Raw genomic sequence first — 23,846 nt, 5'->3', positions numbered from 1 at the left:
TGTACATTTCTGCCTGAGACCAAAATATACTACCTAAGGCAGTATATTAATGCCTCGGGAATCAGGTACCTCAGAAAGTATCTAACGATTCGTTTCTAATCCAGGAGCTTTGATTTTGTACGGGTAGTAATGCGACTATGTGATAAATCTACAAACATTCACTAAAGTAGAATTCAGCGCAATGTCCCCTCAGCGGCTCCCGACCCAATATCCTAATCCTCCTCGGGCACAATGATGTTAGTCCACAAACATAATTGCTACTTTCTATTGGTGTGCGCGCTGTTTGTAGGATATCATGTTGAAGCAACGCTAGTTCCGGTCTCAAGGTGTCAGGTGACCGTATCGTTTGCGGTCACAGATGCTTATAGCTCAGAGTGAAAGTTGGTGGAAGGCAATTGAAAGATTGGAAAGATTCATAAGACTTATGTTATGATAAACATTAGTTACTTTTACGAGCAACATGTTTTCATTCCCCAAGCTGCGCCTTCAATGATATGGATCTGTCATCAGCCTCACCTCACAATCTGTACCCCAAATTTGCGGACAATCAATCCAGAAAGCCACAACGGAGAGCTCAAGGCTAGGAGAAGCAAAATAAAAAGTGCATCTGTGCTAACATTGGCTCCAAATGGTTCGCCAAATATCTTTCCGTATTGGACTTTTAGGTCTCGCTCTTCATGTTTCGTCAGAAGAAGAATGCGATTGATCTCTTCCATTCTCTCCTGCCACCTCTGACGATATGTTTGCTCCAATGTTTGAAGCTTGCGAGCTTTAGCCTCCATGATCTGTGCTTTTTCTTTCTGAATTTTACCAAGCTTACGTCTCAAGGACGCCTCGAGAGCTATCAAATGGGCCGCTCGGCTTTCTTCTGTCGCCTTTTTGTTCCGCTTCTTCTTTTTCGGTTTCTTTTCTTCCTGTTCCATCATTGTCCGTTCCTTTTCTTCCTGTTTCTTCTGTTTTTTCTTTTTGTTCTTTTTCGGCATATTTGATGGCCCTGCTTCAAATGCAAGGATTCTCTGGCGCTGGTATAGTGGTGGCTCACTGCCCAAAGCGATGGCTTCAGTATGACGGTGTGATGATCCGCTGAACTCAGTGTCATCGGGATACCAAGTGACCTGACATATGTCAGAGCGTAAAACTAAATAGTGCTTTGAATTCAACAGTAAGTATGGTTTCCAATCAAATATACCTGTTGAATGTTATATCTCGATGCGACTTGACTGATAGCAAATTGGAATTCCCGTTCAAGCTCCTCCTTTGTATTTCCCAAGGCCAATAATTTCTCATGAGTCAACGAAAGATGGTGAGCCATCACATTGCGAATTTGCTTCGACCTCAAGAGTAAGTTTCTGAAATGTCTCGAAGTTCTTTCGTCCAATACACATCGAAGCCTGCTGTTGGGCTGGAAACAAGCACATTCGAGGGTATCGACAATTGCAGGGAGGTCCGCTGCCTGGTGACAATAATATCCTCTTTCTTCGAGGCCATCTGGGTCAACTATTTCTGAGAGGATATAGCCTAAGAATTCCAACTCTTTGGTCCATTTAAGGACCTGTTTGTGAGACTCGAGGTATACATCAGGTTGCTGTTGCATGTTGATTCCTGATAAGCTTGAGGGTTTTATTCTGGTGACAAGTTTCAATGCATTTAATTCATGAAGCGAGAGCAGTTGATGAAGATGCGCTAAGTGTCGTCATGTTGAGATCATAAACTAAGGTTCAACCGGATGGATGCGGATGTTATGGCTGGGCTAAAGGAACACGAGGGTATCACCAGAGAAGATACGAGGAGAGGAGAAGGTGTTGCCGTAAGCTCATAGTGGCCATACATTATTCTCGAGAAAATCGGTGACAAGGTACAGAAAACTGTGGGGTATCAGGTCCTTCGAATACGACCTGCTGAGTCATTGAACCATGGCCCATTCCAATTCCTCCAACAATATCCTTACTATATAACGATACCCAGAACTCCAGTCAATTGCCATCATATAGTGTATTGAATAGTTTGAGACAGCCCGCTTTATGATGTGGTGCATCAAGTGTAGGCATTCCCAGGTTATGCCAACATCCGTCTTCGATTCTGCCACATTGTCAATTCTTTCGTAGCACTTCAAAGCTGGTTTTCGTGTTCCTGAAGACCTATTTTCAGTGCATTTATCTGTAATTGAAGCTCATCCATCTTCTTCTTCAGAGACTGGGCACCTAGGACCTCGTTCTCAGTCGTCTAGCCAACTTGTGTGATAAATCAACCACGAAATCACCGCCCTCTGCCATAACCCGATCCAAGCTCTCGGTTGGCAACCTAGTATAATGCAATGCAACGTACTGAGATAACAAATTCCGAGCAGGATTATGTTGCAAATTCGCGCCCGGGGTCGAATCGTAGACAATACGGATAGCATCTGCGAGAGACGGAAACACAGCGTCTTCTTCTATATCCACGACAATGAGAACTTTTGTCAGACGTTGTAGTGCAAAAGCCTCAAGCTCGCGGATACAATAACGATGTGCGAAACAATATACTTTCGCATGGACCAAAATTTCAGTGCCAAGCCTATCGTTGGGAGGATCCCGAAATCCTCGGTAGGTGCAAGCGTCCGCAGCAGTAAGGTAAGTATCTGCCGGTAGGCCGACCTCGAGACACTCACTCAATGGCGTTAGTGGCCGGCTAGGTGGTTTTGGACTACCAGGTGCGGATATAAGGAACTCTGTGTCAGTTAGATGGAACGGCTCAATCCTGGTACAATAAACCACCGATTTCAACTTTAGCGGGAAGCGCCCTACCTTTGCCGTCATTGTCGTCTTTGCAATCATCATCAGGCCAATAATTCAACTCAGGGACGTAGTAGTCCTGCGTATAAAGGTAGCTTAAGACGCATTCGACTGTCTGCTCATCAAAGTCGGACCAGTCGATTGGACTTTCATCTCCGTGCTGCCTCCACGGCCCTTCGATTCGCGCACTTAGTGCTGAGTTTTTGCACCATGACAAGGCCTCGGGGTGGACAAAATAGGAGCTCTTTGCACTCCCTACAATCACCTGGATCGGTCGTTCTCGGAAAATTCTTCGTCTATATTAGTAAAGTTTATCATGACGTGGAGAGGTGTTTACCTTGCATATTGAGAGGTTTTAGGTCGTGGCTCCATTTTCGACTAAAAACGAAACGTGGGTTCAGTTGACAGAATATAGAGGTTTTACATGAGTTTGAAGCCTGGTTTAGCCTGTCCTTCGATAGCCTGAGGTGGTTTTATAACACAGCCGTTACCCCGCTTCAAAAGAAGCAAGGCTGCATACTTCTGTGCTTGCCGCCGACGTGGGTGAGGAGGGGTAAAACAGTTGGCAAGGCTAATTCTCATTTGAGCGCATCTGCTATCCCTGTCGCAGCCTCATCTTTATGCCCAATTTTGTCGACATCTTGGTGTGGCCTGGATTTATCCAAATAATCTGGTATATTGCTTAGCATAGCCCCTACGAGAGATTCGCCGCACTTACCCAACCAATGGCGAATTTAAACCAGCTGAAGCTATCGGATTTCACTGTAAGGCTTCCTGGAGACAAGGCTACAAAGCTGCAAGGCTAATACTCGACCTGGGATAACCCAACTGCCCAACTAAACATATTGATATTGCGAAATTGATCAACCATCGGTATTACAGCCTTGCAGCTGGAGCTGCGAGGCTTTGACGCTCCCTGGTACTTAGATGTGGGTTAATCGTCGTGTATATATTGTCCTTAGTATCTTCTGGCAATCAATATGAGGGTATTTCAATTTACTGCTACTCACCCCTTCGCAGTCAAAATGCAAGTCGTGAGCCAGCCTAATCGAGCACGGCTTCGACCACGATATGATGATGGAGACCTTCACAGCAATTCAGCAGACTATCCCGCCGTGAACGGAGATCTGACTCAGACTCAGCGTTGCCTCCAATTCATTGATATGTTGAGGATGCATGCACACCTTCCGAGGAACTCACGAGAGAACTACTTACTTCCGGTCGTCAATACTAGGGGTATTCATGCGCCCCCACCTATAGCAAGCATCTCGGTGCCTAATACCTCCCAAACGTCGGGGCGTAGGATTCGGCGCGTTCGAAGGTATGCTCCATACTCGAGAAACACAATCAAGCATGAAAGTCAGTGGTTGAGAATGCCCAAGGCAAGATAGCTCGGACACTCTATTCGAGCAACGTGCAACGGACCGCCCACCTGGTCCCCATAAAATCCGGAGAAAGGAATTGGGAGATTTCTTCAAGCCGATGTTTGAGAAAGAATTCCCCGTAATATTTATCTGTTGGGGCAGAAAAGAGCGCTGCCAGATTGTTCCGGTGGTGATCACTGACCCAACTGATGAGGTTACCGCGTGGCAAGCAATTTCCCAGGAGTTTTACGCACAGAGAGGCATTTGGGCGAAATATTTGCCATGGTTTTGTGTGAATAAGGTGGAAATTGTTGATGTAAGTGGCTCCCAAAAATAAAGAATGAGGTGTCTATTCTGATTGCAATACCAAAGATCTCTATATCAGGGCAGAAACTGGCCAGGGGTCGTCGATCGACAGGCATTGAATATGTTGGTATATATAACTGTGAAGATTTGGTTGCCAAAAGGAAGCATTTGGAGCAAGTCATCGCGGATTACAAGCCTCAGGATTGGCCTTGTCCGTATAAAGCTTCCACTGGGGCCGTGTACTGTCATGATGACTGTGTAACGAGCTATGCGGATTATGCAGAATGCCCTGAGAGGACTAAATTCAGAGCGGAACGAGAGCTCTCGTTACTCAGTCTCCGGCCTATACTTACCCAGTGCTTCTTTCAAGCTAAGCTTGCTGCACACAATCACCTCCTTAGCAGGGAGAGATTAATACATGGTCACCAGTATGGGTCTCCTTCCTTCGTCAATATCTATGATCGAGAAGTACTGATCTTCAATCAATAGAGATATTCTGACAAAACTCAATGTTTGGCATTGTCCGGAGTTGGGTGAAGTTCAATTTCGCGGCTTGATGATCGGCGACAATTGGGAAGGCAATTTGCAGCATATGGTGCTACTTGTGACAGTAATACTAATTTTGCTGAGCATAGCCATTGCAAGGTTAGTTTTCGATGACTGGGATATAGCATGGAACGTTGGTGCCTTCTTTGTAGGGTTGTTAAACTTGTTGAAAAAGGGGAAGAGTTGATAGCTACTATGCAGTGGGAATTAATCACCGATTACATTATATGATGATAAGATTATATGCCTGAGTTGCTCTGCCTCCGGGGCTGTAACATATTTTGTTCTGGGAACATATAACTCTGTCAAAATAATGTAGTACTACTCAGGACTCTTTCATAGTAGCTTCATGGGGGCTGGTTGCTCTACTAGTACTATGCTAGTATAATATATATTTATACTCAGCGCCACTGCCAGCGGGCTGTGTAGGGGAGAGAATGGCAAGACTGAGGCTGAGAGAGCGAGTCCACTGTGCAGACTTGGCTTGCTGCAGCAACGCGTGGCTCTTTACTGCACATCCGTTGGCAAAAGAAACAAGTCATCGACAGGAAGTTGAGTGGCGGTGATTGATTGAATTGATTAAGGCTGCCAGGGACAAGAGTCCCATGACATCCATCTTGATGTGGCCTGGATTTGGTATATTGCTTAGCATAGCCCCTACAAGAGAATCGCTGTACTTACCCAACTAATAGCAAATTTAAACCAGCTGAAGCTATCAGATTTTACTATAAAACTTTCCTGGAGACAAGGCTACAAAGCTATAAGATTAAGAATTAATCAGAGATAACCAAACTACGCAACTAATTATATTAATATTATGAAATTAATTAATTATTAGTATTACAGCCTTGCAGCTGGAGCTGCGATACTTTGATGCTCCCTGTACTTATATATGGATTGACTGTTGATAATGTATTCAAAGTAGGCCACTGGCATAAGTTGCCAGGAGTTATGGCTAGTTACACAACCATTCAAGATATTTACTGACTAAAATGCATAGTAACTAAGCATTCATTTATATTTTACATAATACTTATACCAATTTATTTAAGCTGCATAGAAGCTATATTTTAGGGCTACAACTAGTTAAGGCTTATTTTATAGGTATTTACTACTGTAGAAAGCTCATTACTTTTTTCTTTCCTAAATTATCAGGTAAGAGCTACTGTGTCTGTTTCTTTATTATTCAAGTAGGTTCTCCACATTTTCTTCACCGTCACTTCAATCTTTCTTTACTATCACAAACTTTCTCATCTCCTCCTCTACATCTCTCTTCCCTACCTCTTTTCTCATTAATCTTTCTTTAACACATCTACCTGCACCCCCCTTCATTTACATCCCTTGCGTTCATATCTGTTCTCTCCTCATCACCTGTCACTAAATATCTGCTGTCTTGATGGATTCCCCTACAGAAAACTAGCCCGTCAATATGGAAGGCGACGATATTGATGATATTATCAATTGGTCGGGCGGTGAGTGAATGGCTTTTGCAGATGACACAAGGACACAGTACTAATAGTATGGACCTAACAGGTGCAGACAAGGGAAAGAGCCCCCCAGAACCGCAGACGCACGAGATATCAGCTGCGGATATAGCCAGAGGAGGTAAGAAAGGCTTGATAAAGCTCTTGAAGCTGGACGGAGACAGCGAATGGAGAGAGTGGTTGCAGTTGGATTTCGTCAAGCCCTACTGGTTGGAGTTGTGGCAGCACCTTAGCAAGGTTGGGGATACCGAGCGCGGAACCGGGTTAGCCCGTGTGCAAGAGACACTGATCCGAGGGGAGGCCCGGGGAAACACCAAGTACAGTCGGAGACATGTTGACAAAACTAACTGGGACATAAATGATCACATGGCATACTTTTTGTATAATGTGAGGACGGAAAACCTGAGTCGCCGGGATGGCGTGTTTCACCGGCTGGGCCTCCATACCGGAGAAATGGAGGCAGCGGTATGGGCCCTCAAGAACATCCTTGTCAAATGCACAGTCCCTCGCAGATCAAGAAGCCAAGCGGTGGGACTGCGGTTTTCGGTATAGGCGCTGATTTGAATGATCATTTGATACAGCCCACAATTGAGGACTACAACAGAATTGCATTGCACGAAAAATGGTCGGATGCTCAGGAATACCAATGTGACAATGAGGATGAAGCCTGTGCCAACCTCGGTATCAAGAAGGAGAACCCGCAACTCGGAGGCATGATCCGAGGGACTGCATTGGTGTTTTGGCAGCCCGTTTGTATAAACCGTATCATGGAGACAATGACCCTGGGCCTAGTCCTAGGCGCAATAATCGCTGATGTTGTGGGCGTGGGTAAAACATGGGAGGCTGTTGGCTTCCTGCTATATGTGAGTACCCTATCAGAACCCTAGCTTATGCAAAAATATAGAATTTGAACCAATGTTCACGCCGCCACAGAAAATGACACGGGGCCACCAATAGGCCGTCCGACTCTTATCGTTGTTCCGCCCCATCTCATAGATCAGTGGGTGGACGAGATCAGCTCCATCACAGACAGTTTCAACATCCCGCTGTATTACGGAGACGGCCGCCGACAAGGCGCAGAGTTTATCAAAGACAAGCTTACCCGCAAGCACTCGATATTCACAGGTGGAATTGAGAGTGCCCGGACCATCATCATTACATCGTACCAGACGCTCGAGAGCCGACATGGTCCGCAAGCCGTCAAGGCATGGTGCGCCAAGACAAAGCATGAATATGATCCATCGAGTCCAAGAATGCCCATTAGCTTCCCCCATGACCTGAGTGGCCTCTTTGGGATTGCTGTCTTTGACGAGGCACATATGCTGCGCAATCCCCTGTCAGGTTTGTCCCTGGCATGTGCTTGGCTGAACGCCGGATTCGGACTGTTACTCACCGCGACCCAGTTTTATAATGGTGTAAGAGACTTTTTAGGATACAAAAACCTCTTGCTCCGTTCTCGCGAAGGCATGCATATTTCAATGAGCAATGTACGGGCGACCGCAATTGCTGACGCCTCACCCGGTACTGAGGACGAAAAATTGCTCTGCAGTTAGCAATTTTTGGCCACGCATATCTTGAAGATCCTGAAAAGCTTCCACTACCTGATATAGATCTACTTGATCTTCTTCAGTGGACGTTACGTCGGCTTGGTGCAATGTGTGCCGCAGCAGGCTGGCAACCAGCTGATCAGGCAGATTATGATGATGATGAGAATGACTTTCTTCCTGAGAAACTTGTGGAAATGTGCACACCCATTTCACAACGGACTGGTACATCGCAGAAACAAGAGACCAAGCAGGCCTACTTCAAGGATGTGATCGAAGATGCAGTCAATTCATGGAACCTCCACTGTGGGCACTAGTGTATTTGACCTTAGTTCGCGTATTCATGTTTGTCATCATTTACAATATTCCAGTACCGATTCAAATAACATGTTGTCTTATTGGAGTTGTAATATGCAACTGTAACTTAATCAATAAATAGTACTACTAGTATCTTATATAGCTTTCATGGGGATGAGTCTCTTTGCCAGTAGTACTATAATATATATATTCCTAGTCAACGCCACGACCAGCAGGCTGCGCAGTGGAGGAAACGGGTAGACTGAGGCTGAGGGAAAATCCACAGTGCAGACTTGGCTTGCTGCTGCAACGCGTGGCGCTTGGCAGCAGCTACAGATGCACATCCGTTGGCAAAAGAAACAAGTCATCGACCGGCAGTTGAGTGGCGGTGATTGATTGAATTGATTGGGGCTGCCAGGGACGGGGGGTCCCATGACATCACCGCCGACCGGTCGGGATCTTTGAAGAGAGTTTGGATAACCCTCTCCACTTCTCTTCTTCTACTTACTTTGACTATCAATGCAATGACGATGCAGTGCCCAATGACATGTGGCAATCGCTTCGTGTTCCTGTCCCTTTCCTCTCCTTTATCTTTCTCTTAATCTCGCTCTCTCCTCTCCCTCTTTCGCTGCATGCACGCTCGTTCCACCTCCCACCCCTTTCTTTCCCCCCTTCATTCTTTTTGACCCGCTCGCGTCCTCCACTTTGAATCTTCATCTTTTATCCTTCTTTACTATTGTTGACCCCTGCAATTTTCGTTCACCTTCTCTTATACCTGGCTTTTCGAGCCATGTATCCTGGTCGACTGTTCCCCGCTCTAGACTAGTACAATGCCACTCAACACCTTTGCCCTGAGTGTGGCCCTCACTCCGGCCGTCCTCCAGACCCTGATCTCGCATGTGGGTCGCCCTGCCGCTGTCACTTCACTGTTCTTTCCCCATCTTGTTTGATCTTGGGTCATAGTTCATGGACCTTGACTCTGACATTGACCCTGATCCTCTATCTCCAGTATATTCATCGCAAATCGCTTCGTGAGAAGCCCAACGTGCACGTCACCTACGATGAAGCCATCCGCATCCTGCGTGAATTCCTTGTCTATGCCTCCAAACATCCCGTCGAGGATCTCCAGGCCTTTACCTGCCAGAAGGTGCCCGCGCCCCATTGGGTGAAACTACAAACCGTGACTGTGTCGGAGGAATACCTCTCGTCAGCGGCCAAGGCCATCAACCAACAGTTGGGTCCCAAGGGCATCGCACGGGTTGGAGGGAGTGAGTGGTGGCAATGGCGTGGACCAGCCGAGGACCTCAAGGGAGAGTGGATCGAGATGAAGGATGATTACAATGAGCGGAAGCAGACCAGTCGCGATCATCCGAGCCAAAAGCGGATCATGTTGTATATCCACGGTGGGGCGTACTTCTTCGCTAGTCTGGATACCCATCGCTATCAGATGCAGCGGCACGCTAGGAAGCTTAAGGGTCGGGTTTTTGCACGGTAAGATTTATCGGCTATCTTTCATTTATATGCAATGCTAACTTAGTGTAGTGAGTTCTGGATCTACTGGGATGCGACCCGTGGACCGTAAAAGCTAATTCCTGATCTCCAGCTAAATATCGTCTGGCGCCGCAATTTCCGTTCCCGTGCAGTCTACAAGACTCCCTGGCCGCATACCTGTACCTGCTGGAGGATCATGATCCGAAAGAGATCATTTTTGCCGGCGACTCGGCCGGTGGAGGAATGGTGTTCTCGTAGGTAAAGCGCAGCGGTGGAAGAGCAACGCTGACTCTGGTAGGATGCTTGTCATCTGTCGCGATCAAGGCCTGCCTTTGCCGGCGGGTGCCATCCTAATTTCCCCTTGGGTGGACCTTACGCATTCGTTCCCGAGCATTGTCGCGGACAACCCGGGCGACTACATTCCTCCCTATGGCTTCAGACATAAACCCTCCGCTGCATGGCCCCCGCCAAACGCGGACGAGCTGCGTGAGCTCAAGAAAGGCCTCAAAAAACACCCAGCCAGCCAAAGTGAGGCTCTCAAGGCCATACCGAATGACAGCGAGGCCGAAGAAACAGCAGCGAAGGGTTATTCGAGCCGTAGGAACAGCGCGACCAACGCGGAACGTGCCTTCGACATCGAGCACGAGACTGTCAAGGTGGTACTTGATGGGGAGACAGTGGAGGTCAAGGACCAGATTCACATGTACACTACTAACGAGCTTCTGTCTCATCCTCTCGTCTCCCCTGTCTTCCAGCCATCACTGGGAGGTCTACCTCCACTGCTGATCCAAAGCGGAGGTGGTGAAATGCTACGAGACGAGCAGTTCTACATTGCACATAAGGCCGCCAACCCCACAGCATACCCGCCCAGTGACAAGTTCCTCGACGAGCATGATCCATCACGCGAGATTCTTCACAAATACCCCGGTACCCATGTTCAGCTACAAGTCTGGGACGACCTCTGCCACGTCGCTCCCACTCTCAGCTTTACACGTCCCGCGAAGTATATGTACCGGGCGATCGCTCAATTTGGGGCCTGGGCTCTGGCATGTGCGCAGAAAGAGGAGGTGGAAATCGAAGATCAGCAGTCCGGGTCATCCAGCGAATCTGACAAACCAGGAGACGCTGTTAACGGTACCACCAATGGCACCGCAGTCGCATCGATCGGACGGGCAGGCGATCCATTACCGGCCTTCAAAGACCGCATGATCCGACAACGAGTCGACAAACGGGGCAATATCTACCCGCTTGATCCTCCGTCTCAGTGTCCCGTCCTCCAGATCCCCAGCTCCCAAGTCGGTACCTTCAACCCCAAACTTGTCCGTGGATGGCTGGCAGCCAAGGAGGAATGGGACGAGAAATTCGCCAAAGACAAGCTCCGGGTTCAGCGACAGCGGATCAAGGAATTGGCGTACGGCCTTCAGACATTCAAGGATGAGTTGCCTCCACCCAGTTCACTTGCTGCGAGACGCAATGCCCCTGGCGTCTTGCCCTCCAAGACCGGCCGCAAGAGTTATCCCATGACGATGTGGAGCAGACTGGCGAGCAAGCAAGACGAGAGATCCATCGCAAAGGAACAGCAGAAAGGCTGCGAGGTCAAGCGAAAGAGTGTCGACGCCGGGCGCGCCGGAGCGTCAATGGACGAGGCCAACAGATCGAAAGCCGAGAGTTTACGCCCGTCCTCTCAACCGGCTACTCTTGCCTCGCACCCTACGAATATCGTCATTGTTCCAACCCAATCAGAAAAAGACAGCGTAACCTCCCACAAGGCGTCAACTGACGCAGTTGATCAGCTGGGAACCTCTCCCCCGCAAGGTACAGCCCTGAGCAAATCCAGCAGTCGACTTATGTTACTCCCCGAATACGAGGGGAAGACGCTGCTCGACGAAAACGCTAGCACAAGGACGCTCTTCCGTGAAGCCGGGGCCATCCCCACCACATCAGATGGCGTATGGTCACGACTGCGCCAGCGGCCACTATCCCATGCTGGGTCCGGCACTATCCGCAGCGAATTTACCTCCGAGCTCCCTGAAGATAGCAGCACGATCGGCGATGAGAAATCCCTTGCGGTGACGACCACGGGTGTCGACGAAGCCAGTACCCGCGCTGTACTGCGCGCCGGTGGTGTGGTGGGTCTGATGAGCGATGATGGCGACTCAGCTTATCGCTCGTTTGATGCGCTGTCGACGACGGATGCCGGTGATGCCGAATCTGTACCTGGTGGTGTGAATGGTGATGCTGGAGGTGTAAATGGCAGTGCTGAGGTTGACAAACACGCGCGTCCGACTATGCCGGATCGCGAGTTCTTCAAGACGGCTGAGGAGTATGTGGCTTATTGAGTTGCTAGCCGGTGGGATTGTGCTGATGATATATGCCTTTTGGACTTTTGCGTCTTGTCTCGCGACATGGCGATTGGCGCGTCTTCAGCAAGAGTCATGGCGAGTATATGCCACTGTTCTATGTCGTTTTATTGTTTTGGAATACCCCGTTGTCGAATACTACAAAGACATACACCATCTTGAATACCTGCATGACTGTACATACCGCAATCACATAACCATTAACCATAACACATTTTGGGTATAATCATACACACATACTATACATACAATCCTCATCTCCCCCCCTCCCCAAAAATACAAACCTACCACTCAATCCCCACCTTCTTCGCCACCTGCTCCGCAACATCCAAAAATGCCCTCCTCCTCACACCCTCCTTCCCCTCCTTCCCTTCCTCAGCAACCACACTCGGCATCCCCCGGTCGGCATCCTCACAAACCCTCGCATCCAGCGGCACATCACCCAGAAATCCAACACCCAGCCTCCTACACTCCGCCTCCACCCCCCAATCCGCCCCCTCATGCACATGCTTCCCCTGCGAGAAGATCTTCGTCTGCGTCCCACACTCCGGGCACGCAAAGAACGCCATATTCCTCACCATCCCCAGCACTGGCACATCCATGCGCTGGAACATGCCGATACCACGCACCGCGTCCCGTAGCGCAATATCCTGTGGCGTTGTCACAATCACTGCCCCATCGAGAATGATCTCCTGGTTGATGGTGAGTTGCACGTCGCCGGTTCCCGGAGGAAGGTCAAGGAAGAGCACGTCCAACGGACCCCAGGATACGGAGTGCAGGAGTTGGTGCATTGCTTTTGTGACCATTAGGCCGCGCCACGAGATGGGTGTTGGGTCCATGGGGGGTCGTTCGGTCGGGTCGGTGGTGGGGGGCGCTTGGGTGCTGGGGAGAAGGTAGCCCATTGACATGGATTTGAGGCCGTAGTTGGTTAGGGGGAGGAGGCAGTTTTCTATGATTCCAACCGGGTAATTCATTAGTTGAGGATTCCCTTATAAAAGCCGTAGGTGGGATAACGCACTATCATCTAATCTAGGCTCGCCGGATAGGTTCAACAGAGTAGGAATTGATGGGCCGAAGATGTCTGTGTCGAGGATGCCGGTGCGGATGCCGCGGCGGGCGAAGGCGAGAGCGAGGTTGACTGTTGATAGTACCCATATAATTTAGTATCTGTGTAATTGAACAGGGTAGTATGGAAGCATACCCGCTATTGTCGACTTCCCCACCCCACCCTTCGCCGAAGACACAGCAATCACCTTCTTCACATCGCGGATCTTGCGCTTCTCGGGCAGCCCGCGACGACTTCGGAGAGACGGCGGCGTGCCGGAGCGAGGGAGGCCCTGAGTACCTTATTAGTACCGATATCCCCAATATTTCGAAGGAGATGAGTAATACCAGAGGATTCTCATGCTGCAAGCTCCGAAATGTGGAGACCAATCGTTTCCCCAACATGATGAACTCTTCCAAATCAACCAAGTTGGAAGTAGTAAGTAGTTGAAGACCGTCTACTATGATTAAATGATGGAAGCTAATACTGCCAGAATAAATCTCACCGCCGGCAAAACCCTCCCCATTCCACCTAACCATTTCCCAATATGGTAGGTAACCCCGACACCGCATCCCGAAATCTCGGGCAGAAAAAAAAAGTTGCAAAGGGAAAACTAGTCTCGCGGTCTTGAATTTCTGCGCTCTAGGTTATTTTGCATCACTCTGCTTTGTTTCTCCTTGAACCAAAAGCAATCACAGCCATGGCTCCGAAATCTCTGGCGGAACAGATGGCGGAGTTGGAGGATTTGACTCCGAGAGGTAATTTACTAATTCTAATCCTGTTGATGGTGATATTTGATGTTGTTGTTGGGGGGAACTATGTTCTGACTATGGTGATGTTTTTTCTAGACTACGACCCTGAGGATCTTGATCGCGGAAACCAGGATAGTGATGAAGAGGGTGCTGCTGGTGGTGAGGATGAAAATGCCGGGAGGGAGCATTATCAGGCTGTTGGGTAGGTTTTTTCTTCATGTCTCGTTTTGTTTATGGGTTGGTGTCTAGTTTTCATGGGGCGTGTTCTAATTATTGTATCATTGCAGAAAAGCGAAGCTTCGCAAGCAGGATCCCATCACCCTCGGAAAACAGTATGCTGGGTCGAAAGTGAGTCGCGCGGCGTTGGAGGCTGATAGTGATGATGATCCGTTTGCGGCGCGGTCGGGTGATGAGGATGAAGATGATGATGATGACGAGGAGGAAGAGGACGACGAGGATGAAGATGAAGATCTGGAACTGGGTAGCGACGAGGATGACGAGGACATCTCCGAGAGCGAGGAGGAGGAGCAGCGCCCATCCAAGTCTGCAAAGAAAGGAAAGAAGCAGGTCGAGCTGGACGACATGGACACCGACGAGTCGGACGACCTTGAAGGCAGCGAAGGATCTTTCGACGAGGACGAGATGCCCTCCGACGAAGACGAGGAGGACGAAGATGACGACGAGGAAGAAGAGAAAGAATCAGAGTCAGAATCCGACTCCGACTCCAAATCGCGCAAACCCACCAACGACCGCGACGAACTCCGGCGCCTGATGGCAACCGACCAAAAGACCATCGCGGCGAGCATCTCGCAAGCGGCCAAAGCCGACGCCGCGAAAGGCAAAGCCGTGAAGCAACAACGCGCGACCTTCGACGCCCTCCTCAACACCCGAATCAAGCTCCAAAAGGGCCTAACAGCCATAAACCAGCTCTCCCTTGCCGCCACCTCCCCCGACGCCGACTCCGAAGAAGCCATCACCTCCGCCGAATCCGCCGCTTTGGCACTCTGGTCCACGCTCGAAGACCTGCGCGTTGCGCTCGCCGACGCCCACAACACCAACGGTAGCACAGAGGAACCGAAGAAGCGCAAGCGCGTCGACACCGACACTCCCACCGCGACGCTCTGGACACGCATGACCGATCTCGAATCCGCTGCGACCACCCACCGCCGCACCATCCTCGACAAATGGTCCGCCAAAGTCCGCGGCTCGACTGCCACAACCGCCGCCAACACCCGCGGCAAGCTCATCAACTCATCTGGCTCGGGCGCGCAGTCCATCACCGCCGTCCTGGACGCCCAGGTCGCGACCGAGACAGGCGACCATTCCCGTGCTGCTAAGCGCGCCCGTCAAGATACTACCACCACTGCCGCCGAAGGCGCAGCAGCCACTACCCCCATCTACGACGACACCATCTTCTACCAATCTCTACTCCGCGACCTCGTCGAGCAGCGCATGGCCTCCTCCGATGCGATCACCAACGGCCTTGATACCCTGCACATACAACTGCCAACGCGCGGCGGAGCAGCGATCCACCCTGTGACGGGGATGCGGAAGGACAAGGTCAAGCGGGATGTGGATACGCGGGCGTCGAAGGGCCGCAAGATGCGGTTCGATGTTCATGAGAAGTTGCAGAATTTCATGGCGCCGGAGGATCGTGGTAGTTGGACGAAGCATGCGCGTGAGGAGTTCTTTGCGTCGTTGTTGGGTAAGACGGCCAGTGGGTTGTTGAGGGAGGAGAGTGGGGATGAAGAGAGTGGTGCGGAGGAAAGTGAGGAGGATAGAGAGGAGGGTGGATTGCGGTTGTTCAGGAGCTAAGTAGATCCTGCTTACTTACTTTGGGTGTATAGTATTGGTTGCCTTTTTTTTTTTTCTTATATCTAAGAGCTGTTTAGTGGGGGAAAAGTGTGGAGTGTATATAGCTTGGATTGATTACTATGTATGGTATGTGGAATTGGTACACAACAACACAACACAACACAACAACAACAAAAGTCACAGTTTGGTTCGACCTCCCCGACATTCGTCTGCCCTCTGTTCCTCTCCCTCTTGGGGATGGTCGTATCGGTCATAATTCATTAATCGTAATGCTTTGCTGCAGCGCAATAGGTAAGGTAGTGAGTATCCACACCCTCGGATATATCCTCATCCACGAACTCCCCTATCGAGCGCAAAGCGCAAAGCGCAAAGCAGCAGGTCGGCACGTATGCATCTCAATCCATCAACAGACAGACCAACACCCAGCCCAGCACAGAGTCCAACCTTCTAAATCAGCAATAAAATAAAAGCCGCAGTGGTTCAGTAGGTATCACCGCTGCGCTCCCCTCTTCGCAGGCGAATACCTCGGCAACCACCCGGCGGCCGACCCAGCAGACAGGGGTCTTTCCCACTCGAAGCTGGTCTGTCTCGGCAGACCGAGCATTTTCTCCTGTACAGCACGCTGGAGCTTCATTTTCCGTTCTTCTTCTTCCTGGGGGGAAAGGAAATGCGGGAAGCCGTCGTAGTCGACGATGACGGCGCCGCTGACGTCGTTGTAGCCTGGAAGGGAGGAGACAGGGATGGATCTGGTGGTTGTGTCGATCATGGTTGGATCGCTTTCTTTGTCTTGTGGTGGTGATTGTTGTTGTTGTTGGTCTTGTTGGGAGTATGTGTAGGTTGGGGGTGGTGAGGGTGGTGTTGATGTTGATTTGTCGGCTAGGTAGTACTCGGCTGGGGGGTTGATGTCTTCCCAGATGAATGAGGCGGTTTTGTTTTCGGTGGGTGTTTCTGGTTCGGATAGTAGTGGTGAGTGGAGGAGTGGTTTGGATATTTCGGATGCGAATAGGTCTGGTTGTTGTTGTTGTTGTTGTGGTTGTGATGGTGTGTATGGTTGGTGGGTAGTAATAGTAGTAGTATTGTTGGTGTTGGGTAGTAGAGGCTCCGAAAGACTAGTCGGAGTAGTACAAGGCTTATCCATTTTACCGGCAGAGGTGAAAAGGGACCGGAAGGATGAGAAGGGGTGGCGGCCTATTACTGGCCAAGAGGAGGTCGAGTTGTTGTCAGGCATTGATTCGATCAATGGCTAAGTAGTAGATAGATAGAGAGATGTTATTGTTGGCAGCAGCAGCAACAGCAGCAGCAGGAGAGAAGGAATGGCATTAGCACTCTGCAAGATGCGGGGGAAGTGACAGTCCATTGGGCCGGGAGCGCGGGAATAGAGTTTCTTTAGTAGTTTTAGCAGTGGCCAAAAAAGATGGGGAAAAAGGGAGAAGAGGAGGGGGTGTGGAAATGAGATGTGCAAATGACCTTCAGGGGTATGGAGGGAACTAACTAGTTGCATTTTGCATCCAACAAGTGAATATGCGGAGCCGTGACTCGGAACCGAGGCGGGCAAATGGATGATCAATGACTTCACGTGCCTCCCCTGGCACCTCTCACACTTCTGACTATTGATTTCGCCCCAGTCGATCAGGCGGAACTGGAAGGAGCTAGTGCTGTTGAAGGCGCTCCTGAATGATGAAAACGGAGGCGGATGCGATGCTCTCAATTCCGGCTTCCATGGTTGCATTTCCGCCTGGCTCCACGTCGAATACGCGTTGTTATCCACCCGGATTAGGGCTCTGCTTGGCTTGTTACCCGGTGGAAGTGGACGTTTTCGGGCTCCCGATAATACTCCTCCGATCAACTACCATAAGTCTTCTGGAAATACTGAAATCTGCCTCGAAGTTTCGGTCCAGGCTTCATGTTGCTTCTACTTGGACCCTATCGGAGCCGGCAATCTCCGTGGCGCGATAGTCTCTGCAGCATGCATGGGAATGGCGCCGCGTGATAGGCGAACCCATATGCAGGGTGTCCGGCGTGCACGATGTGCCATTTAGGTTCGCGATTTCAAGATCCGTTGCCATTTGTGTCATGTCTACACCGCTACAATGAGGCCCGATTGTGAGGTGCCCGATAGGATTCAGATCAAGTCTCAAGGTTGGGGCTGGATTCGACTGGTCCGCGAAACTGCATCGACTGGTTGTCGCATGTGTTGGTGCAGTAGAATCATGCCCAATGTGACGTCTACAGCCCAGCAGGCGTGAGCGCCAGTTATATCTACGGCCATTATCTGCCAATCGGCATGCGTCACAGATCCCGGCGGTCATATCATCCTTTTAAGCTTTTAGCCACTTGATCAGATGGTGCTAGTCCACCGGTGCATATGCCCGGACGAATAAGAGCTGATAGAGAAAGCGAGAGTCCAGCACAGAGACGCACTGCTAACGCTTCTGCATCGATTACCCTGGCAGGGATCCCAGCGTGGTTAGACTCATCACAGGGGCAATGCGGGCGACTGCTGCCTGGCCGAGATCCACAGTTGATTGGGCTCAGCACAAGGGCAATAGCTGGTGACGTGCTGGGACTGTTGGAGTCGACCTATCCCGAGATAGGTGGCACAGCGCATAGTGCTCCGTTTTGCCGAATGATACACCTGTCACTCTTTGAGTTACAGCGCCTGGATTTCGGTATATGTTCGGGTCAGTTCAACTGTCCGTCTCTTCGTCAGCCCATTGCTCTCGTAAGGACTGGATCGATGCCGTCACATCCCACCCCGTTCTCGTCCACATCTCTCTGAGGAGGATTTCGGCAGCCTGCTGGTCCGTCTTTTGCCGAATGACCCAGCCCCCTAGTGCCACAGTTAGTCGAGTAGAAGAAAAGTTTGCGCTCAGTCCATGCCACATGACTCGACTGCCATGTCACTTACACGCCACTAGGCTATGCCGTGCGGTGAACAGCGTATTCTCCGCTTTGGGATTTGACTTGGCCAATCCCAGCACCATGAACAGGTGATAGCGTATCGCTTTCTGAGTACAGTCAGGTGATAGAACCATATTAAGATTACACCAACGTACCTCGATGTTTCGCGAATTTCTGAAACTCTCGTAAGCAAGCGGAGGACTTGGGCAACAAGCAAAGGCAAGAACTATCTTGGCGATATGGTAGTACTGAGTTCCGACCACTAAGAAAGACATTAGTCGAAAGCAGGCAGATGTCGGAATACTCACCATGCACCGGTAGCAACATCCACATCTCTGGGAACCGACGCGAGACATTCTTTCCACGAGGAAGCTCACGCAGGGGTTGGAAGGACGGCGGCTTTCTGGAATTCCAGTCTTCAACTTCCTGCGCAATACTCTGTAGCGCAGTGTATTCTGGCGAAGACATCTGATTGAAAGCACATTTGAGGACTTTGGCTAACAGGAAGACCATCCGAGCTGCCCACGCAAAATCATCGTTTCTTAGAAAAATATCGGAATGGTGGAAGCTTTCCAGATTTGTTCGTAGGGGCTTTTGCGAGATCAGCGATACATGAATATCCTCACGAAGACAGAGCCAGGCTGCCGCTTCACCCAATCCTCCGGAGGACCCAAATGAGGAGACAGTGTTCATGATACGAGTTGCCCCTGTCAGATGGAATTGGTTGTCGTCATCTATATAATGTCAGCGCCGTGAATGCTTCTGTGGCAGCACGGCATCACATACACTCCATTTCCTCGTGTTGGCGAAGGATAGCAACAGTAGCAAGAACAACATCAGTCAGATCACCACCAGTTCCAGATAATGTGGGAATCAGCAGCTGCAGACAGTGGTTATGATATTGCAGCGCCTCCGCTTCGTTTCCCTTTTTTTGTCGCTCGACATGGCGAGAGGAGAAAGCGAAGATCGCATATCGCAGAACGGGATCCTGCATTGCTCTCACAGGTACCTCTATCTCGAAGTGTCGATGAGGGTCGGTTATATCTGCCTTTGAGGGGTCAGCGGCAGAAACAGGAACTTGAAACACCAATAATCTGCTCATACCCACAACGCCATATACTCAACATAGTTCCGCATCAACTTCGCTTCTCTCTCATTGAATGAGAGCCGCTTTTCCTGCACCAAGTCACTAATCTGTAACTCTCTTCCCGTAACTCGGTCAGAATGCTGAAGAGCATTTCCCATCAACAATTCTAAATCAGACGAACGACCATCATGGCACAGAGTCTGTATCGGAGGTGTATCATCCGTCAATGGCGACGTATACTGCTCGAGGCCATGGTACTCGACAATTCCGACTGGAGTTATAGGTGCATCATTGACCCCACGAGACTGCTCTGTTGGGCCATTATGCTCTGGCTCTTCCGCCTCATACAATTGTTTGATGATGACCGTTTCGTCAACGAACCTCACTTCAGAAGTTGAGAAGGTTAGCTTGACACCACCAGCTGTCAAAGAGACAAAGGGGTGGATCACTAACGTGGACCCATCAAGTATGGCCACAAATCCCTCTCCGGGAAGAGAGCATCATCATCACCAAAGATGTCTAGTCCGTTCCGGAAGCGCACGTTTATTCCTCTGTCGCAGTCTGTACCTGCCCGGATGCAATGGCTGCACGCGGGAGAATTGGTGTCGCCTGTAGGATAGACGTGTCAGTTCAAGACAATAGACCTATTCGTGGGGAGTACGAACACTTGAGATGACGGACTAAACAAGAGAAGAATTAGTTCCTATACGAATCTTTCCATCACCTTCGGTGGAGGTGAGAGGGCGGTCTAGGAGCTTACTTCGACATCTTTGACTGAAGGGATGGGTTAGCGTAGCAATCCAGGGACGATGATAAGTGGTTGGGTAAATACCAGCCAGCGATCAGACGATGTCGTGTTTTGCGTGATGGGGTCATGGGGGTTCTGGTGCCATTGAGAGCGTGAGAAAATGGATGAGGAAACACGGAAAGAGTTGCCTTGTAGAGGTGAGAGTGCGGGCTAGGCTGGAATCGGTCGGGGGCCATCCCCGCATCCCATATTAAATCCCCGCATTCGCTAAATGAAGGAATCCGAGCCACGGTCGGGCCTAACCGTCACTTTTTGATAAGGGCCATTCTTGGCATTTATTACAGATTCAACAGGTTCAGTAGTTGAACCACCTTCGTTGATATTCATAAATATATAATCTAGAAAGAAAACCTATATGTAATGCCAAACGCTCAAAAAACCATAATACACGACTACCGACGCCAAAAGCCAACATGAGACGACAGAAGTCTCAATAATATTCCGGCAGATTGCCAAAACTAGGGATGGCATCCCCGCACTTAAAGGCTGGGCTATAGGCCTTCTTCGGCATGTAGCCGTTCTTCCACGCCGTCCGATAGCTCCACTGTGCTGCAGACTCCGTTGCCCAGGTCCAGTAGAACCACCCCATGGCGGTTTCAAAAGCCGACATCTGTGCTTCGGCGTAGGTTTGGAGGAACGTCTTGTATCCTTCCGAGTAGACGCCAGGGACAGCGTTGGCTTGCGTGCAGCTGCAGGTTCCCTCGCTGGCTGTGGGACAGTACTGAGTCGAGTCGGTAAGAGAGAAGGTACCTTCCCAACGAGTACCGCGGCCGACATTGTTAACGTATTGAGCACAGTCGGTGTCGGCTTGGGACCATTCACCGCATATGGTTGGGCCCCATCTAGATAAGGTCAGTAAGTTGTGACGGTGGGAAGGACTGGGGTGGATACGAACCCCGTGCTGGTAATATTAATCTGCTGGATCATCGAGTACCAGCTTTCGCAGATGAGCTCCACTCTTCTGGTGTGGTTGAGGACAATCTCGCCCGTGTTGAAGACGGTGTATTGGTGGGTATCAAGCATCATGTTGTTCGGTCGAGTTTTAAGCATCTTATCCCATTTCGCTAGATTGAGGAAGCCGTCGTGGGCGGTGACCCAAGCTTTAATACCGTTCTTCTGTACCAGGTTGGTAGCTTCTACTGTCCAATTGAGGACTTTTTCGACAGGCAAGGAAAGCATTAGCGGTTCGTTTACGAGGCCGTAAATCGTCACGACGTTCTTGTATCGGTCCTGTGCGAAGAACTGCGAGAGCTGGTCATGCATCTCGAGAGATCGTTGTCGATTTAGTTCTCCGTCGGTCCCGTTCAGCCAGCCGATCGTACCCTGTCGACCGCTGTGATTCCAGCCGTTCTGACTCCCTGGGATTCCGTGGGGATCGAGGTTGACTCGGAGGCCGTATTTGCGGCAGTATTCAATGGCCCTGAGGAGGTAGCGCCATGCGATTTTTGGGACATACGGATCGCCATCGTATGTCTTGATGGCCCAGTATGAAAACTGGATCCGAACGTGATCGAGACCGGCATCTCTGATGTCAGCAAAGTCTTGCTCGGTGATGAATGTGGCATAGTGCTTTTCGATGACTGAGGCAGCCGAGTCGCCGAGTTTCTCGGATAGCGTCCACTCGTCGATTATTCCTTCGCTTGAAGTGTAGGTATCGAAAAGCGAAGGGACAATGAAGGGCTCGATCGACAACCAGCCTCCAAGGTTGACACCGCGGATAGGTTGCGACCCGTACGGAAACTTCTCGTCCAGAGGTGGCACGTTTTCGTTCGCTTGGGCCGAGTCGTTCCACGTCGAGTTCAGACCCATAATAGACAAACCACCAACGGTGGCATTTGTGAACGTCACATTGAAGTCAGTGGTATCGTACCATGTAAAGGGATCGAGGTACGTCCCTCTAGCATAGGCCTGTTATGGTCAGTATCTCCCCAAGCATGGGAAAGTAGAGCAAACATACCGGAATGCTATCACGACTAATCCCTTTCAGATTAGAATTTGAAGTATTGTCGCCCCCATTCGTTCCATGAAGCCTTCTTGCCTCAATGATTCCCACTGGGATCGCTATAGCTGCCATGACTATTAATATTGCAAAGAAGATGAAGGTTTTGTGATAGCGCTTCCAGAACGACGGCCTCGCAGAGGCAGAAGAACCTTTCGTGCTGCCATCCCAGTCACCCTCTTTCTGGAGCAATCCCTCCGTAGGCGGCCCACCTCCACCACGATGTCGCATCTCGATACCTGGGCCTCCCTGTTCCAACTGAGCCCCAGACACCACCCTACCCTTCGTCTGTCCTGTCGGCGCTACGGCAGGAAACGGCCGTAGCATCATTGGCTCCTCACTCAGAACCGGAAGTTTCCTTTGCCTGCCACCTTCCAAATTTTTCTGTGACATCGAGTCCGCGCGCTCACTACCCAGATGGCTCAAGCAATCCTCATCGCCATCCTGTGACCCAAGCAGCTTTGCCAGGGCATCCCCACTGACCAATCCCGCCGATGCGCCCTCGTTCCTATGTTTGAAGAACGCCGCAAGCCTCTCTTTCCTCCTCTGCCGTCGCGTCTCTCGATCCAATCGCTTCTTCCCCTTTCCCTTACCTAGGGAATCAGATGGCAAGGGAGGTGGTCCATCATCGCCAAGCGCCCCGCTCATCTGGTACTGATACTCTTTCGCTTGAGTGACATCCTCTTCCTTGGGAATGGCAGTCTCAAACCCCTCTCTCCATGCATCACCTTCGACCTGAGCGCGTAACGGAACCCAAGGCTCCCCAAACTTATCATCGTATTCACGGTCGTGATCATCCTCATGGGCATCGTCATCATCATCGTCGTCGTGATATTCATCATGTGTTTCGTAACTATAGACATTTCGTGCTGCACGGGCGTAGTCTTCCTCAGCGGAGTCAAACAACGAATCATTGTTATTATAATGTTCCCTCTGGTACACCGAGGGAGAGTAAACGGGATCGGCATCGTCCAGCTCGCTGCTGGGACTCAACCGGTCCCGACTGCGGGAGTGGCTCGGCATGCAGTGCAGCCGGGAACTTTATCGGAACGAATAAGAGGCCTAAAGGGATAAAGGAATGTGGGCGTCAGATAAAGTAAATTAATCAAAATCCAATCGGCAGATCCGGGTGTCCCGGGGCGAGAACACAGTGTGGAATGTTGGGTTGCCCCGCCGGTTACAGTCTAGAACTGCCACCGTCCCACGCTGACGGAGAGCCCCTGAAGGAGAACAGTGGACGGAATGTACGGGAGATCGGGTGAGATGGGATACGATC

The 23,846-nt window shown here is 50.3% G+C and overlaps 10 protein-coding genes across 10 annotated transcripts; 4 read left to right on the top strand and 6 right to left on the bottom strand.

Moving 5' to 3' along the window:
- Window positions 1-512: 512 nt before the first annotated feature.
- On the bottom strand, window positions 513-1,594 carry AKAW2_80676S (uncharacterized protein; the record flags this gene model as incomplete). Its single annotated transcript, XM_041681723.1, has 2 exons — window positions 513-1,115; window positions 1,190-1,594. 2 exons carry the CDS (start codon window positions 1,592-1,594, stop codon window positions 513-515), a joined length of 1,008 nt encoding a protein of 335 aa, XP_041548637.1.
- Window positions 1,595-2,201: 607 nt separating this feature from the next.
- On the bottom strand, window positions 2,202-3,143 carry AKAW2_80675S (uncharacterized protein; the record flags this gene model as incomplete). The annotated part of the gene is made up of 3 exons (XM_041681721.1): window positions 2,202-2,707; window positions 2,784-3,061; window positions 3,109-3,143. The coding sequence occupies 3 exons, from the start codon at window positions 3,141-3,143 to the stop codon at window positions 2,202-2,204; spliced, it is 819 nt and encodes a 272-aa protein (XP_041548636.1).
- A 608-nt stretch (window positions 3,144-3,751) lies between these two features.
- On the top strand, window positions 3,752-5,174 carry AKAW2_80674A (uncharacterized protein; the record flags this gene model as incomplete). The annotated part of the gene is made up of 4 exons (XM_041681720.1): window positions 3,752-4,092; window positions 4,154-4,451; window positions 4,508-4,869; window positions 4,931-5,174. The coding sequence occupies 4 exons, from the start codon at window positions 3,752-3,754 to the stop codon at window positions 5,172-5,174; spliced, it is 1,245 nt and encodes a 414-aa protein (XP_041548635.1).
- A 1,242-nt stretch (window positions 5,175-6,416) lies between these two features.
- Window positions 6,417-8,332, top strand: AKAW2_80673A (uncharacterized protein; the record flags this gene model as incomplete). The annotated part of the gene is made up of 5 exons (XM_041681719.1): window positions 6,417-6,459; window positions 6,521-6,999; window positions 7,053-7,338; window positions 7,405-7,886; window positions 8,021-8,332. The coding sequence occupies 5 exons, from the start codon at window positions 6,417-6,419 to the stop codon at window positions 8,330-8,332; spliced, it is 1,602 nt and encodes a 533-aa protein (XP_041548634.1).
- A 1,714-nt stretch (window positions 8,333-10,046) lies between these two features.
- AKAW2_80672A (lipase/esterase family protein) lies at window positions 10,047-12,142 on the top strand (the record flags this gene model as incomplete). Its single annotated transcript, XM_041681718.1, has 2 exons — window positions 10,047-10,057; window positions 10,102-12,142. 2 exons carry the CDS (start codon window positions 10,047-10,049, stop codon window positions 12,140-12,142), a joined length of 2,052 nt encoding a protein of 683 aa, XP_041548633.1.
- A 305-nt stretch (window positions 12,143-12,447) lies between these two features.
- On the bottom strand, window positions 12,448-13,612 carry AKAW2_80671S (Mrp/NBP35 family ATP-binding protein; the record flags this gene model as incomplete). Its single annotated transcript, XM_041681717.1, has 4 exons — window positions 12,448-13,112; window positions 13,182-13,301; window positions 13,365-13,500; window positions 13,556-13,612. The coding sequence occupies 4 exons, from the start codon at window positions 13,610-13,612 to the stop codon at window positions 12,448-12,450; spliced, it is 978 nt and encodes a 325-aa protein (XP_041548632.1).
- A 296-nt stretch (window positions 13,613-13,908) lies between these two features.
- BFR2 (AATF family protein) lies at window positions 13,909-15,775 on the top strand (the record flags this gene model as incomplete). Its single annotated transcript, XM_041681716.1, has 3 exons — window positions 13,909-13,966; window positions 14,057-14,162; window positions 14,248-15,775. 3 exons carry the CDS (start codon window positions 13,909-13,911, stop codon window positions 15,773-15,775), a joined length of 1,692 nt encoding a protein of 563 aa, XP_041548631.1.
- Window positions 15,776-16,265: 490 nt separating this feature from the next.
- AKAW2_80669S (uncharacterized protein) lies at window positions 16,266-17,003 on the bottom strand (the record flags this gene model as incomplete). The annotated part of the gene is made up of 1 exon (XM_041681715.1): window positions 16,266-17,003. The coding sequence occupies one exon, from the start codon at window positions 17,001-17,003 to the stop codon at window positions 16,266-16,268; it is 738 nt and encodes a 245-aa protein (XP_041548630.1).
- A 1,459-nt stretch (window positions 17,004-18,462) lies between these two features.
- Window positions 18,463-20,747, bottom strand: AKAW2_80668S (uncharacterized protein; the record flags this gene model as incomplete). Its single annotated transcript, XM_041681714.1, has 10 exons — window positions 18,463-18,605; window positions 18,684-18,783; window positions 18,832-18,938; window positions 18,985-19,410; window positions 19,463-19,724; window positions 19,781-20,148; window positions 20,217-20,372; window positions 20,429-20,443; window positions 20,524-20,537; window positions 20,596-20,747. 10 exons carry the CDS (start codon window positions 20,745-20,747, stop codon window positions 18,463-18,465), a joined length of 1,743 nt encoding a protein of 580 aa, XP_041548629.1.
- Window positions 20,748-21,001: 254 nt separating this feature from the next.
- exg2 (putative exo-beta-1,3-glucanase) lies at window positions 21,002-23,593 on the bottom strand (the record flags this gene model as incomplete). The annotated part of the gene is made up of 3 exons (XM_041681713.1): window positions 21,002-21,413; window positions 21,467-22,479; window positions 22,529-23,593. The coding sequence occupies 3 exons, from the start codon at window positions 23,591-23,593 to the stop codon at window positions 21,002-21,004; spliced, it is 2,490 nt and encodes an 829-aa protein (XP_041548628.1).
- Between the last annotated feature and the right edge of the window lie 253 nt (window positions 23,594-23,846).

This window comes from Aspergillus luchuensis, chromosome 8 (assembly GCF_016861625.1).
Source record: "Aspergillus luchuensis IFO 4308 DNA, chromosome 8, nearly complete sequence".
In the NCBI taxonomy this organism is placed as follows: domain Eukaryota; kingdom Fungi; phylum Ascomycota; class Eurotiomycetes; order Eurotiales; family Aspergillaceae; genus Aspergillus; species Aspergillus luchuensis.
This window is presented reverse-complemented; position numbering and strand designations above follow the sequence as displayed.